General features: G+C 39.0%; 1 protein-coding gene across 2 annotated transcripts in view; it reads right to left on the bottom strand.

Annotated features, from left to right (window-relative positions):
• rps6ka2 (ribosomal protein S6 kinase, polypeptide 2) overlaps window positions 1–13,672 on the bottom strand; it is a 21,311-nt gene extending 7,639 nt beyond the window's left edge. For both annotated transcript variants that reach the window (XM_040011260.1, XM_040011261.1), the window contains exons 1-11: window positions 12,086–13,672; window positions 9,763–9,879; window positions 8,405–8,486; window positions 7,660–7,740; window positions 6,761–6,840; window positions 5,610–5,716; window positions 5,489–5,526; window positions 5,251–5,393; window positions 4,372–4,442; window positions 4,012–4,100; window positions 2,333–2,397 (exon numbers count right to left, since the gene is read on the bottom strand). In XM_040011260.1, the coding sequence (XP_039867194.1) occupies window positions 2,333–2,397; window positions 4,012–4,100; window positions 4,372–4,442; window positions 5,251–5,393; window positions 5,489–5,526; window positions 5,610–5,716; window positions 6,761–6,840; window positions 7,660–7,740; window positions 8,405–8,486; window positions 9,763–9,879; window positions 12,086–12,190 (978 nt within the window). In that variant the 5' untranslated portion in view covers window positions 12,191–13,672. The remainder of the gene's footprint in view (window positions 1–2,332; window positions 2,398–4,011; window positions 4,101–4,371; window positions 4,443–5,250; window positions 5,394–5,488; window positions 5,527–5,609; window positions 5,717–6,760; window positions 6,841–7,659; window positions 7,741–8,404; window positions 8,487–9,762; window positions 9,880–12,085) is intronic.
• Window positions 13,673–13,722: the final 50 nt, after the last annotated feature.

The raw sequence follows: 13,722 nt of genomic DNA, 5'->3' as shown, positions 1-13,722 counted from the left end.
TTGGATTACTCCTCACTCCCCACCCGACCCTGTGGCTTGTCAGGTGTTCCATAATGTTGTGCTGTGGACATTTATGTGCTTTTTTGTGCAGAGGAGTTTTTTTGTTTCCTGTTCTCATGCTGTCCTCCCAGGAGCGCAGCATGAGTAGAGGTCTCTTTTTTTCCTCTTGTACTTTCCCATTGTAGTGTATATTTCAGTGTTTTTTTTTTCTGTAACGCTACCGATCTCCGACCTGTATCCCCATGTGATGTCTGTGTTATGTGTGTAAGGTCGGGGGGGGGGGTCCTATTTCACTGCAGGGCAACCTGCACGTGGCAAATAAAGCCTTGATTGATTGATTGATCCTTGTCAGAGTTGTGGGGGAGTCTATCGCAGGGCTAACACAGTGAGACAGACAACCATTCACACTCACATGGGCAACTTCAAATCATTCATTACCCCAATAATTGCATTCTTTGGAGTGTGGAAGAAAACCAGAGAGAACCCACGGAAACACAAGGAGAACATGTAAACTCCACACAGAGAAGCCCCACCCAGATGGTGGAGCTGAACTCAGGCAACAGTGCTAACCACCACGCAACCATCCATCATACAATATATTTTGTTCTTCACTGACTATCATATTCAATTATTCATTAACCGAAGTAAAAAAAAAAAAAAAATGGAAAAAAAGTAGAGCAAATTAGAATGTGACAGAATACAACAAGGTCCTTCTAGAAGCAAGTGCTGCAACTTGGCACCTATCTTGAAACACCTCTCAGGACTTCTGAATAAATGTGAATATCCACTAATGGGAAAAAATGATAAAAAATTAATATGAAGTAAAGACTGGTGGCTGGTTGTATTGTATTTATATATCATACAGCAGCAGAAAGGCACATGCTGTAATACTGAGTATAGCCTGCAGATGTCACCATTGCAGTGCCCATTAAAGGGAACAATCTTTCTGGGTTCCTATTACTAGCATACATGGAAAGTAACCAACAGAGACTATTAGAAATTGGGAAGTGTTGATGCATTTGAGTATTTGGTTTTCATTTGATAGTGTTGAGAAAATGAGGCTACAAATCTTTACCATTTCAAAGATCAAGACATTAAAGAAAGGCTAAGACCGCAAAGTCAGAAAAGGTTCTGATGAATGATGTGGAATCATTCTGCCTGATAGAGTACAGTGATTTAATTAGCATAGTGCAGAATAGAGCATAAGCCTCTTACTGACAGTTGTCACATCAAGCCAGCAACACCATGTGTAAATGGGAGCATGTTGTGTGGAAGTGAGCAGGTAGTAATGTAGTGAGGAGGGCAGCAATGGGAACCCGCGGTGAGGGCAAAGATTAGCGAGCATGCAAAGCCGATGATAGTGGATTCTGATAGAAATAAGAGCGCCATAATTCACAAAAGCAGATAAATGAGAGTCCCAAGCCTTCCAAACATCTGTGATTAAAAAGGAAGGGTGCTTTAAGAGATCAGAGCAGATATTTATAGGGAGGATGATTACAATCAATAAAACAAATGAGTCTATGATTGCTTTGCTGAGATTTCTGCTTTTAAAACTGATTTAAAGGAGAGAGAAAAACCAAATCCCCTTTTATGGCAGCCAGCAGGCTTGGTGGTGTGTAACCAACACGAATATGTGTCACTTTTTTAAAGTAATGCTGGATGAATGGAATGGGAATGAAATAGCCCTATCAGAAATGCAATCTTCAAATTTATAAAAATGACATGAATATTTTTTCTGCTTCTGTTGACAAATGTTTCAGCCCACAAATAGTGTAGGAGGGCTTTGTTTTCTAACATGCAATAAGCACAGCTTGCATTTTGAAGAACGCCAAGGGGGCAAATTGTTTTTCACTGTACATCCAAAGGAGCTGAGGTCTCAAGGTTAGATAAAGATAGTTAGGATAAAGACTTTAGTGAAAACATTTGCACATGAGCCAACTTTCTGAGACAAAGGCTTTTACAGATAAGAAGATTAGTTGCAAAAAAAGTTAGGCAAGATGGACAGAAAAGGAAGTATGGGGTTTTGCTGCTAACCAACATCACATGAGCATGTTAAAGTGCCGTGACTATGGACAACTCTTGAGGAAGTGAAGGAGGAGTTGTCTTGACCAAGTAAACCTGATCCATGTGATGCTGATTTTAAGTTTAACTCAGGTCAATAATCTCATTACTGCACTTTAAAACTACAACAGCAGTGTAGTTGATGCAGTAAGAAATTATTGTTATTCGTAAATGTGAGAAAGACAGTGGTTATAAGACAATAACGGTATAATACAAGTTTATAGTACCCAAATATCTATATTGCAGAATACTCTTAATAAATTATGCTTACATTCCAGTCTATTGATGCAAAGAAGCGATGCCTTTTTATTTCTTCTACTCCATCTGGTCCTGCACCTATAAGTAACACAGATTAAGAGAATCAGAATCAATCGCAATGCCTTTTATTGTCATTAAATCATAAGATGTAATAAAACTGAAATGCTACATCCGCATGTACCTCCAAAATAAAATCAATTCACACAATTCAACAATCATTCACACAGTAAAACAAACCCTTTCAGTTGAAGATAATAAATAATTATGAATATGAAGGAGTAAAAAGTACAAATAAATAAATAAATCCGCCATGCCATGGTGCATTTAAAAAACTGTTCTTTAATCTATTTATCCTTTATTTTGGTGGAAATGTAACATCTACCACAGGGCAACAGGTCAAACAGCTGTTTCCAGGGCGACGACTGCCCTTAGTGATTTTTTTGAGAGCTATTTTGAGAGCTATCTTACTCTTGCATTTAAATCACTGTTAAAATGATCATGAATTTAGCAGGTGAATTTCTTGTAAACCATGAATGGACAAAGTATAATTTCTAATGTTATATGTGGTACATTTGTAATATGAATAGATTTTTTTTTTAACCAAATTAGCACCTTGTTAGTACTGGTACTTTTCCCTTGAGAATTTTCTTAATGCTTCACACTACAGACTCAACAAGGTGATGGAAACATTCCTCAGAGATTTAGATAGGATCACACAATTGCTCTAAATCTCCCGTCCCACCACATCCCAAAAGTGCTCTATTGGATTGAAATCTGGTGATTATAGAGGCCATCTGAGTACAGTGAACTCATTGTCATGTTCAAGAAACCATTTTTGATTATCTGAGCTTTGCGACACGACACATTATCCTGCCAGAAGCAGCCATCAGAAGATGGGTACACTATAAAGGGATAAAGGGATGTACATGGTCATTAACAATATTCAGGTAAATGTGATATATTGATACTAAGGCGTCAAAATGTACCAAGAAAATATGCCCCACACTATTACACCATCATAAGCAGCCTTAACCCTCCTACAAGGCAGGATGGACCCATGCTTTCATGTGTAAACAAATTTCTGACCCTGTCATCTAAATGTTGCAGCAAAAATTGATACTCATAAGACCTGGAAACTTTTTTCTTCCAGGCTTCTGTTGTCCAGTTGGGTGAGCGTATCCTCAGTTTCCTGTTCTAGCTGACAGGAGCAGCATGAGGTGTGGTCTTCTGCTGCTGTAGCCCATGTGGTTCAATGTATTGTATATTCATTCATGCTCTTCTACATCAACAGGGCATTTTTGCTCAGAGAGCTGCCACTCACTAAACATGTGGGAAAATCCCAGTAGATTAGAACAGTTTCTGCCCATTTGACACCAACAACCCTGCTACAGTCAAAGTCACTTAGCTCACCTTTCACCCCATTCTAATGCCACATTTGAACTTCAGCAGGTTATCCTGACCATGTCTACATGCCAAACATGTGACATGTGATACAATTTGCTGCTGAATTGCTAAAATATTTGCCCAAATGAGGTGCTGATTAGGTGTACCTATTACAAGAGACCAGAGAGTGTGTAAAATAAGAAGTGACTTCAAAAGTTATCCAAATGGACACAAACTGCTGATGTTTAAGTTTCTAAATTTATTCTAAAAACACATTTAATTGTCATTGTTCAAGGTTTTTATACATACCAAGTCGATTAGCAGGATTTCTCTTGAAGAGTGCTCTTAATAAACTCTGCACTTCAGGACTGAGGAACTGTGGCATTCCCAGCTTAGCCCTGAACACACAAGCCAAGAAACAGGTTTATGCATGTTTATGTCTGCTGACAGTTTATTTTTATGTTCATTCAGGTATAGTGGATCTCTTGAGGTTAATAATTGCAGATTTATATAAGCAGCTTATCCTATAAAGCAACCCTCAGAAATCAAAGATACAATATAGATAATTGAAATGCAGTTGGACAATGGGAAACAGATAAGAATTTTTAAACATTACATCCTGCAAAAGATGTGAAGGTTCAATAAAATAGCAACAATAATTAGTCTTACTTTAGAATAAGTGCCATTGTTTCTTTCCGATCTTTTCCTTGAAAGGGTAATGATCCCGTCAACATTTCAAACTGGAAAACACAACGAAACAACTGTCAAAACACATCCGCCCAATAATGGAAGCTGTGGAGGTGGATTATCTCATTACCATGCTTGCTTCAAATTTTATTAGTCATTTGACTTTCACTGCAAACGGGCCAAATCAGAAACAAAGCTGTTGAAATTAACGCATAATACCATGACCTAAATCACATTTAACTGGAAAAGGCTGAGAGGCATAAAATAAAGATATACACTGGTTAACACTGTAACAAACCTAACCTACTGTGCACCCTGATAATAGACTTTGCCACACCCAATGGTATTCGCCCACATTAAAGATTGGATTACAATGTGAAGGAGTTCTCTTTTTTTCAGTAATCTCTTTTACTTTTCAATATCTCTACAGCACATTGGGAAATCTTCGGCTATTTATTTGTTTATTTTAATATCAGTACATTCCTGACATCAGACAAGGGCAGACAGGGTTGACATCTTCCCCTGGTGACCTAATGTAGCTGCCAGCTGTCAGTGAATGTTTAACCTCTCAGTATTAGTAAAGTAAGCCACCAGGCTAGCGAAACAAGCAGCATCCAGCAGATGCACGTTTGCTGAAAATAATGGGACCTAATCTGCCAGATACAGTAATTAAAGTTGTTTTACTGCCAGAGGAAAGCCAAACGAAGAAATCGGTGCACTGGCATATTATCTAAGAACTGAGTTTGCAGTTAATTCATTATTAGATAAAACATACAAGCCAGCAGAGTGACTACATGCTCAGAAGGAAAATTAGTCATGCATGTCAGAAGTGTAGAGAGACTATCAAAGTAAAAGACTTACCATAAGCACGCCAAATGACCACCAGTCAGCGCTTTGTGTATGACCTCTCCTGTTTACAACCTCTGGAGCCATGTACTCTATTGTTCCACAGAAGGAATAAGCCCTCTTATCATGGTCAATAGCTTCCTTACTCAAGCCAAAGTCTGGATAGTGAGACAGAGACAAAAGGGGATCATAGTCAAAAGACAAATAGAAACAGAAAAGCAGAGAATTACAGTTTTCAGTCAGATGTACTGACCTGTAATCTTAATATGTCCTTCTTCATCCAGAAGAATGCTTAAGAGGGAGAAGAGAACTTTAAAATCAGCATCAAAATATTTTTTCTAAAATGCCTAAAAGGGATGTTTATGAGCTAGTACTTTTCAGGCTTGAGATCCCTGTAGATGATCCCCAGACTGTGTAAATGGTCCAAGGCCAAAGCCAGCTCTGCAAGGTAAAACTTCACATCCTCTTCTGTGAACATTACCTAGTACAAATGAACAAATGTATTAAATATGAATTGAATTGAATTTTGAATTGAAATTTTTATTTCAGTCAACAACAACAGATTATAATTTTACATAAAAGTACTCAAACAGTAACCGAAAAAGGAATAGGCTGAAGCCTTATGGCTTATACTTATCCTATCCCTTACCCCCATAGAAATAATCAAATTCTTAACCAAGAAAATAAATAGCACTGATAAGTAAGTTATATAACAGTTTGAAAAGAAATCAATGATAAATCAAGAAATTAAATCAACACAAAAAATTTTTAACAAACCAAATTTCTATAACCTTGTATAATACTAATTTTTAAAATCTTCCTGAAGAATGACAAAGAAAAACACATCTTCAGTTCATCATTAAGTCCATTCCATAATTTCACTCCCAAAACTGACACACATCTATACTTAACATTGGTTCTCACTTTAGGCATTTCAAACTTATAAGACCCCCTCAAATCATATTTTCCATCTCTTAGTTGAAACATACTTAAAATACAAATTGGAACATTCGTTTTCATCACACGATATATCATTTCTAAAGTTTTAGAATATATAATGTCCATGAATTTTAACATAGATGATCCTACAAAAAACTGGTTGGTGGACTCCCTATATCCAACTTTATTTATTATTCTAACAGCTCTTTTTTGCAATTTAAATGTTGAATCCAAATATGTTTTGTATGTGTTCCCCCAAATTTCTGCACAGTAGGTCATATAAGGCAAACAAAGGGAAGTATACAATAAATACAGTATACAATAAATAAATATAATGTGCAAAAAAGAAAAGGGAAACTGGTCTGTTATTGATTCGCATATTTGTTTTTGAGCTCTCTCTTATGAAATTCGCTTTTCACCAGAGCCAACCGAACTATGGCACATTGTCTCAATATGTGTGCCTCCTTTAAAGTACAAAAAAATGACTGTCTTTGATCTCTTTCACAGGCGAATGATGGGAGTTATACAAACACCTTCCCATAACAAACAGTGAGCAGTGGATTATGATTTGAACCAGGAAGCCTACCTCCTTGGACAGACGAGTAAAAAGGTCTCCTCCTCGGAGGAAATCCAGGATCAGGTAGAGCTTCCCTTCTGTCTGGAAGGCTACACAAATACATAAGTACATACACAAACAGAAATGCAAGTTAAACACGTCTTGAGGCTTTAATTGCTGTATTGCGGACTATAAAGTATTCTATTATTTTGTGCACAGTCTGCACATTTATCTGCAGTTGTGTATAGATACAAATAAGGGCAGACTACAATGACATGTATGCAATGAAAAAAATGACTTGTGAAATGTCACCTTGTCTTTGTGTAACAGATCAAAATGACTAATTAGCCAACTGCTCTGCTGAAGTCCTCCAACAGCACACAGCCCCATTTAAACAGACACTAGCTGTTGATTTAGAACTACAGGGATGAGGAATATAGACCAACTCAAAAAAGGTTTTTTATTTATTAAAAAAATAATGACTTACCCAACACAATTTTTCTATGCTCATTTCTGGTTCCACACCTTTATTCCTTAACTCTATTAAAGTAGCTTTGCACGATTCATAGTTCAACAATATCCTTATTTGCCCTGTACTGGGCTTTACTACTAACCCTCGGTTCATCTACTGTCTGAAATAAGCCATTTCAGCTTTCTTTCCCCTACTTAAACTCAATTTTCCCTTTAAGTGGATGCTATTCGGAAAACAGCACACAACCAAGAAAAGAAAGAAACTCTGACATAGAGCATTTAGGGCAATCTGAGTTTTTGCCTTATTACTTGTACATATGCTGACCTGATTACTTCAAATCTTAGGCCATGTTTAATGGCCAAACATTCACTATTAACACTATATATCATTCTACATGTATAATTACAATAGATTCCAACACATACATGCTGAAAAAGCACAAGTAATTCATACTCACCATAGTGAAGTTTAACTATAAATGGGTGGTTCACTTCTGCCAGTATATCTCTTTCCATCTTCGATCGCACACGATCCCGAACTGAGTAGGAGATAGAAGGCAGTCTTTTTAATGAAGATTCAGCCAGTTCATTCTGTAAAATGTCACAAATCTAATAACACGAGTACGTGTTATGTAGGTTAAGAATGCATTTCCTTGAAATTAAGGTAAATTAAATCCAGTGTAGCTGGTTTATAGTGAAATGAAAACCACAATAACAGTGTTATTGCAACATCTGTCTGCTTGACAAGATGACAGTGTAACTCTTTAGATTCCAGAGGTGCAGGTTAAGAGGATTAAGGCTTGTACAAAGTCACTAAATCAGCACATGACATCTGAACCTGCTTTTACAGTACACCCCTGTTTACAATAATCTCGGCTGACGCAAAACAGTTTATCTGAATCAAAAGTACAAACTAACCTCTTTTACCCAAAATCCCCTTGAATGTAGGGCACTGTGAGAACTTGGGCAATGATATATCTATTGCTCCTCTACTAAACCAATAATAATTTTAACAAATGACCATGACTCAGATCCGATCCTCTGTGGAGCTGTGCTTGTTTTGTTTCTTTCTTTAAATATAGCCGATAACAAGAACATGATACAAAAGGGCTTTGTTTGAAAGAAACATTTTTTTTTAATTATTATTACTATTGGAAATGATGCCAATGGGGCAATATGCCAAGTGTATTTGCACTAAATCACCTTTTAGCGTTGCCTTCTTCAGGACCTTCATGGCATATAGCTGTCCTCTGTCCACTCCTCTTATTTTTCTAACCAGAAACACCTGCAATGATAATTACCATAAACATCACATTTTGTGCAACTGTTCTTTCGTAGTGACGTTTCTGAAACAAAAGAAAAAAACAAACTTGTCATTTATATTTCACAACATTTAAAAATGCTATATTCACCCTTTGTAGGTTACCAAGCTGGAGCAAGTTACCATCACGTTACATAAAAGAGCCACATCAATGTGGTTTCGGTGCAACAGAGACAACAGCTACGATTTAAACAAGGTCTGCAATAATTTAGCAGACATATAACAAGCTATGTAAACATGTTGTCTAAGCCACACTGTGACGTGACCTTTTGTCCATGCCTGCAGCCTTGGAAACGGCAGCCACATGCCAACATCTGCTGATGTTTCATGTAAGGCCCATTCCGACCTCTAATCTACAGTAACATTAACAAATCAGTGGGCCTTTACTAATTTAAATAAACCTGGTGATCTGTGAAACCGTTGTCAAGGCAGCTAATCTACAGATAATTAGAACTAGATGGCTTATCATTAGCAGATGATTGGCTGGTAAAGCATAATCAGCTGCGGCACTGAAATCAGACACGCATATATTCACTGTGCCAAAAGGTAAGTGGACATCTCCTGGCTCATTTGAATCTAGTTTTTTAGAGTTAAGCAGGACCTTGGTTCTAAGTGGACTGAACAATAGTGCACTTTCTTTTTTACAGTTGCGTTTTAAGAAATGCTCGCCTCTTTTCAATAGCATAAAGCAAGTACAAAAAAACAACAACCACGATTTCTTGAGTTTGTGTGAAAAGCTTTGACCAATCTGCACAGACCTCTCACTTCAACTGAATCCAACACCTTTGGGAGGACTTGCAGCACTGACTGCGAGGCAGACCATATTGCACCACATCACTGTCTGACCTTAACGTTCTGGTGTCTGAGCAGGAGCAAATTCCTGCAGTGTGGTTTCAGGCTATCTTGGAAATACTTCCCACAGGACTGGAGGCAATTATAGCAGCATATTAATGCTGATGGTTTCTGGATGAAGTGCTCAACAGTCACACGAATGTGCACTTACTTTTGGGCATCATCAAGTGAGAAGTCCACATATTCTAATAAAACCGAGAGGAATAAAAAATATTAACATGATCATTATACCAAATACATGTAACCTCAGAGGTGACCTTCTAGACCTTTTAAGGTTATTTATGTTTTTTTATTGTCAACACTGATATTTTCCGTAAGGTCAGTGTCCCATCACTTTTATCAGATTAAAGCCTTAAAGCTGCAGTAAGTAAATGGTTGCACATTGTACCTTTCCATAGGATCCCTGTCCCAGCACTTTAAGCAGTTGGAACTGTGAAGGGTCTGCTTTCTCACAGCCCTCCTTAACATGGTGGCTGATGTCAAACTCCTTAAGTACACTGTCATCCTGATGAAAGAAAAGATAGAAGTCATTATTGGTAGATTAGGGTTAAGGTGAGATTTGAACGAGTTAATAAATTACAACATATGAGCAATGATTAAATTGTGTCCCCATAACCTCAATATGCATTTAAAAAGGCCATCAATGTAATAATTACTCATTAAATCCATACCTAAAGATAGATAGTCATCTACAAGCCATTATATTGCTATCAAGATATTGGCTGAGGTCACTGGAAATCATGCACAGTGTAAGCTGCCTTTTTCAGCCTATTCAGTCTGCTTAATGAAGTGAATGACCAACTTTCAACAAGAGGCAAGGCTTAGACTGGATATTGTGACAATATGATATACACTGCAACTTCTTTTATACTGTAATTCTGTACAAAACACTATCAGGACTTGGTAAACATGGGTAATGGTTATAAATCGATTCTTCTAGCCTCCACTTGTTTGATGAAACCTGTTAGATAACCTTCATTTTTAGTATATGATAAGATTCTGTCTGTCCTGAAGAATCACTTGGCTGAGGTATTTTCATACCCTTTTATGCATTTAATGCAGCTTGTAATCAGCTACTAACCCATCCTCGTGGAATAGTTTGATAAGAGAAAGAAATTCTTCCCTCGATCTGGGAGCCAGAGTGACTGAACGTTCACATGAGGCTGAAAATAATCACATGGTCTCATTTCTCCAGTGACGGCAAGTCTTTTGATGCCATCTCCTTCCTACAGTTCCCCTTAAACCAGAAACGTCCACCAAAGCAAGTCATGAAAATAAATACAGCCTTCAAATGTTATTGTCATTATAGCAAGGATAAAACAGCTGGTTTCTCCAAAGTATTTTCCTAACTATCAGGAATTCAGAGGTAATTGCAGTCTGATTTTCCAGATTGATGTACCATCAAGAAAACAACATAGGAAAGGTTCTCATCTTGATAGTACAATAATGACTAATACGAACTATGCCATACCAGTGTAGACAGTGGAAGTCTAAAAACCATACAATTACTGACATAAGTGAATAGCAAGAATATAGATCTATAACCCACAACACACGTACATTAGATTCAAGTAAGATGAAGAGATGAAGATCTCTTCCAGTTTGAAGATGAAAAAATAACATTTTTGCAAATGTGCAAAATAGGTTACATTTAAGGGCCATTTTGTAGATTTTACTGTTTAAAACTGAATTGAATTATAAATGGGTGACTGAAATATCAGTTTGTATTATATAGTATTTTGCATGTTGATGCACTTCGATCAAATCAATCCATGAGCTAATTTACACACATAAAAATATAAAGTCCAACTTATTGTAATGAGATTTTTCATCAGTCACTTTGAGGTCATTGAAGGCCTGGCTTCAACTGTAACATGCTGGAAAGTTTCAACTCATACTGAGCAGACTGCCCCCTTCTTTTCTTTAATTGCTGGTTTATTCCTTAAACAAGGTCGCCTGAGTAATTTCCACCTACTCCTGATGGAGCATCAGAGCATCCCATTCCAGGGACAGGCGACTAGACAGGTAAACAAACTCAAGCAGGCAGGCATTTGCTAAAATAAAACAATCACGTTAACGGGTAGCCTGTAAAGATGATTCATCAGCACTCCTTTACAAAGAAAAGGGAGGGATAAGGTGAGGTTTTGCTCCATTAATATCCAAAACATTCAGGTAGATCTGCAACAAAAGACTCACTGCCTCTCTCTGCCCTGCTGCTTTGTTTGGGCTATAAATAAACCTCCACTGCTGAGGCTGACCGCTGAATCAATCTGTCTGTATCCATTTATCTATCAACCTGCCTGCCTTGTTGCTTGTTTGCCCGTTAGCGTTTCTGTCTGACTATATTTCCATACAACTTCTCTCTCTCTCTCTCTCTGTCCGTCACAGCACAGTGACTCCCTTCGTGTTCCTCTATTTTCTAGCTTCCCCACGGCCAGAGAAAGCAGCAACAGCTGTAGAACGACGCAGCAGTGACTCCTGAAACACTCCAAAACAAACCAAATAACACACATTCTTTCCACAATCATTCCCATGTGCACACGCACTGTTCACACACACACACACACACGCAGTCCACTGTCTGCTGCACATGTGAGCTGGTGTCTGGGCTGTTACATTCCCACAAACGCACATGGTGCAAATGTGATGCAGCCCCCCTTACAGCAAACATATTTGCATTTGTGTCCAAATGATCTGCTAAGGCCACTCACCTCCACCTGGCAGAACCCAGCGGTGTTTTTGTTTCTTGCCGCCTTGTTCTTCAGGTAAATAGAAAACCATCTCCTCACCGTGAATTTTCGCGTGCTGGTATCCATGGCAACGAGCAGATTTCTCTCTCTCTCCCCCCTTTGTGCATCTATCCCATAATGATAATCATGTCCCCTGCCGGGGGTCCTAGGGTAGAAATGGATCTTTTATTGGTTCGTTTATTTGTCTCGCAGCTTCATCACTGGTCCATCCTCAATGCGGTCCTCGCTCTTTAGGTTTCCCATCATTCGCATGCGCCTCTCGTCCCTCCGGTGGCTTCTCAGACGGTCCCGTGTCCCTTAGCTGCAGTGGACACCGGCGAGCACGCAGACAGAGTTGTGACAGAGGCTTAAAGCTACGCAGGCAGACAGCGGGATGATGAACGGGACCTGTGCTGCTGGGTTTGGGGTTGCCTTGTGTTTTGCATCAGGCTCTCTGCGTGAGGCTGCAGGGAGAGGTGACGAATAAATCTGTTCCGCTGAATCAGGAGGTGCGTGTGTGTGTGAGCTCCCTCTTCACATCTCTGCCCGTGCATGTGTTTATTCATCCCCTGCTCCCTACCTCCCTCTCTCTCTCTGCAGACCAAGGGATTGTCACCAGTCACATTGTGTGCCACCCCTCCCTCTCTTATTCTCGCCCCTGCTCCTGGCCCTCACCTCCCTCTTCGTTTCTCCCAACAGCATACAGCAACAGCTGGTGAGGTCACATGGTTGTAACCCAGCTACCTCTCCGTCTCCCTCTTCTCCTGTCCCTTCTTTTTTTGTGTGTGGCATCCAATTCCACACACACAGGCAATGAAACAAATGACAAAATAACATGGGCTACAGTGTAGGCTGCATACCAGTAGATGAGAAAAGAGTGGCTAAGATCCAGTCACATCACATCAGAGTAACAATGTTCAATAAAATCCCGAGGGCAGCAGTAATCAATGTTGGGATCAATAATGATGACAGCAACAAGGACAACAATCACAATCAAGTACAGAGGGATCTGGTTGATCAGTGGGTGTGGGTGTCTGTGTGTGTAGGTACTTGGATCTGTCACATCAGCAGCTTTGCAGAACTGCAGTGTTACATAACAAGAGAGAGAGAGCAAAGGGGAGGGAGATGGAAATACAGACCAAACTGAGAGGGAGGTAAGGGGTAAATGAGGACTGCGTTCTACCTAGGTCAAGTGTCCATGGCTGACCAAGGCTTAATTTCTTCTTCTTTCTTTCTTTTTTTATTAAGTTTAAAATTCTTCATCCAGGGCAGTTCACCTGAAACGCCCAAACTGTGATCTCTAAACCTGGAAATGACTAAAAATGTGGGGTTTTGGCATCGTTTCATGTTAGATCATATTTGGATGTAACTGGCACAGAATGTTAGGTCACTTTACCGCTAATGAAAATGTAATCAGATGTGTTTCGTCATGCTGCTGTGCGGTGTTGTGGGAGGAGATTCAGGATTATGGACTGGTGTCTTTGTCCGGTTGGGATTAAGGATCTATAAGTAGATCACCACATTAATATTTATACACACCGATATAGACAGACACTACTACGACGCCATACTACACTACATGTCAGGATGCATGTTAAAACCATCCCATGTTTTGTGGC

Source organism: Simochromis diagramma, unplaced genomic scaffold (assembly GCF_900408965.1).
Source record: "Simochromis diagramma unplaced genomic scaffold, fSimDia1.1 OVJJ01000603.1, whole genome shotgun sequence".
Classification (NCBI taxonomy): Eukaryota; Metazoa; Chordata; class Actinopteri; order Cichliformes; family Cichlidae; genus Simochromis; species Simochromis diagramma.
Note: the sequence above shows the minus strand (reverse complement) of the source record. Positions and strands in the feature narration are given on the sequence as shown.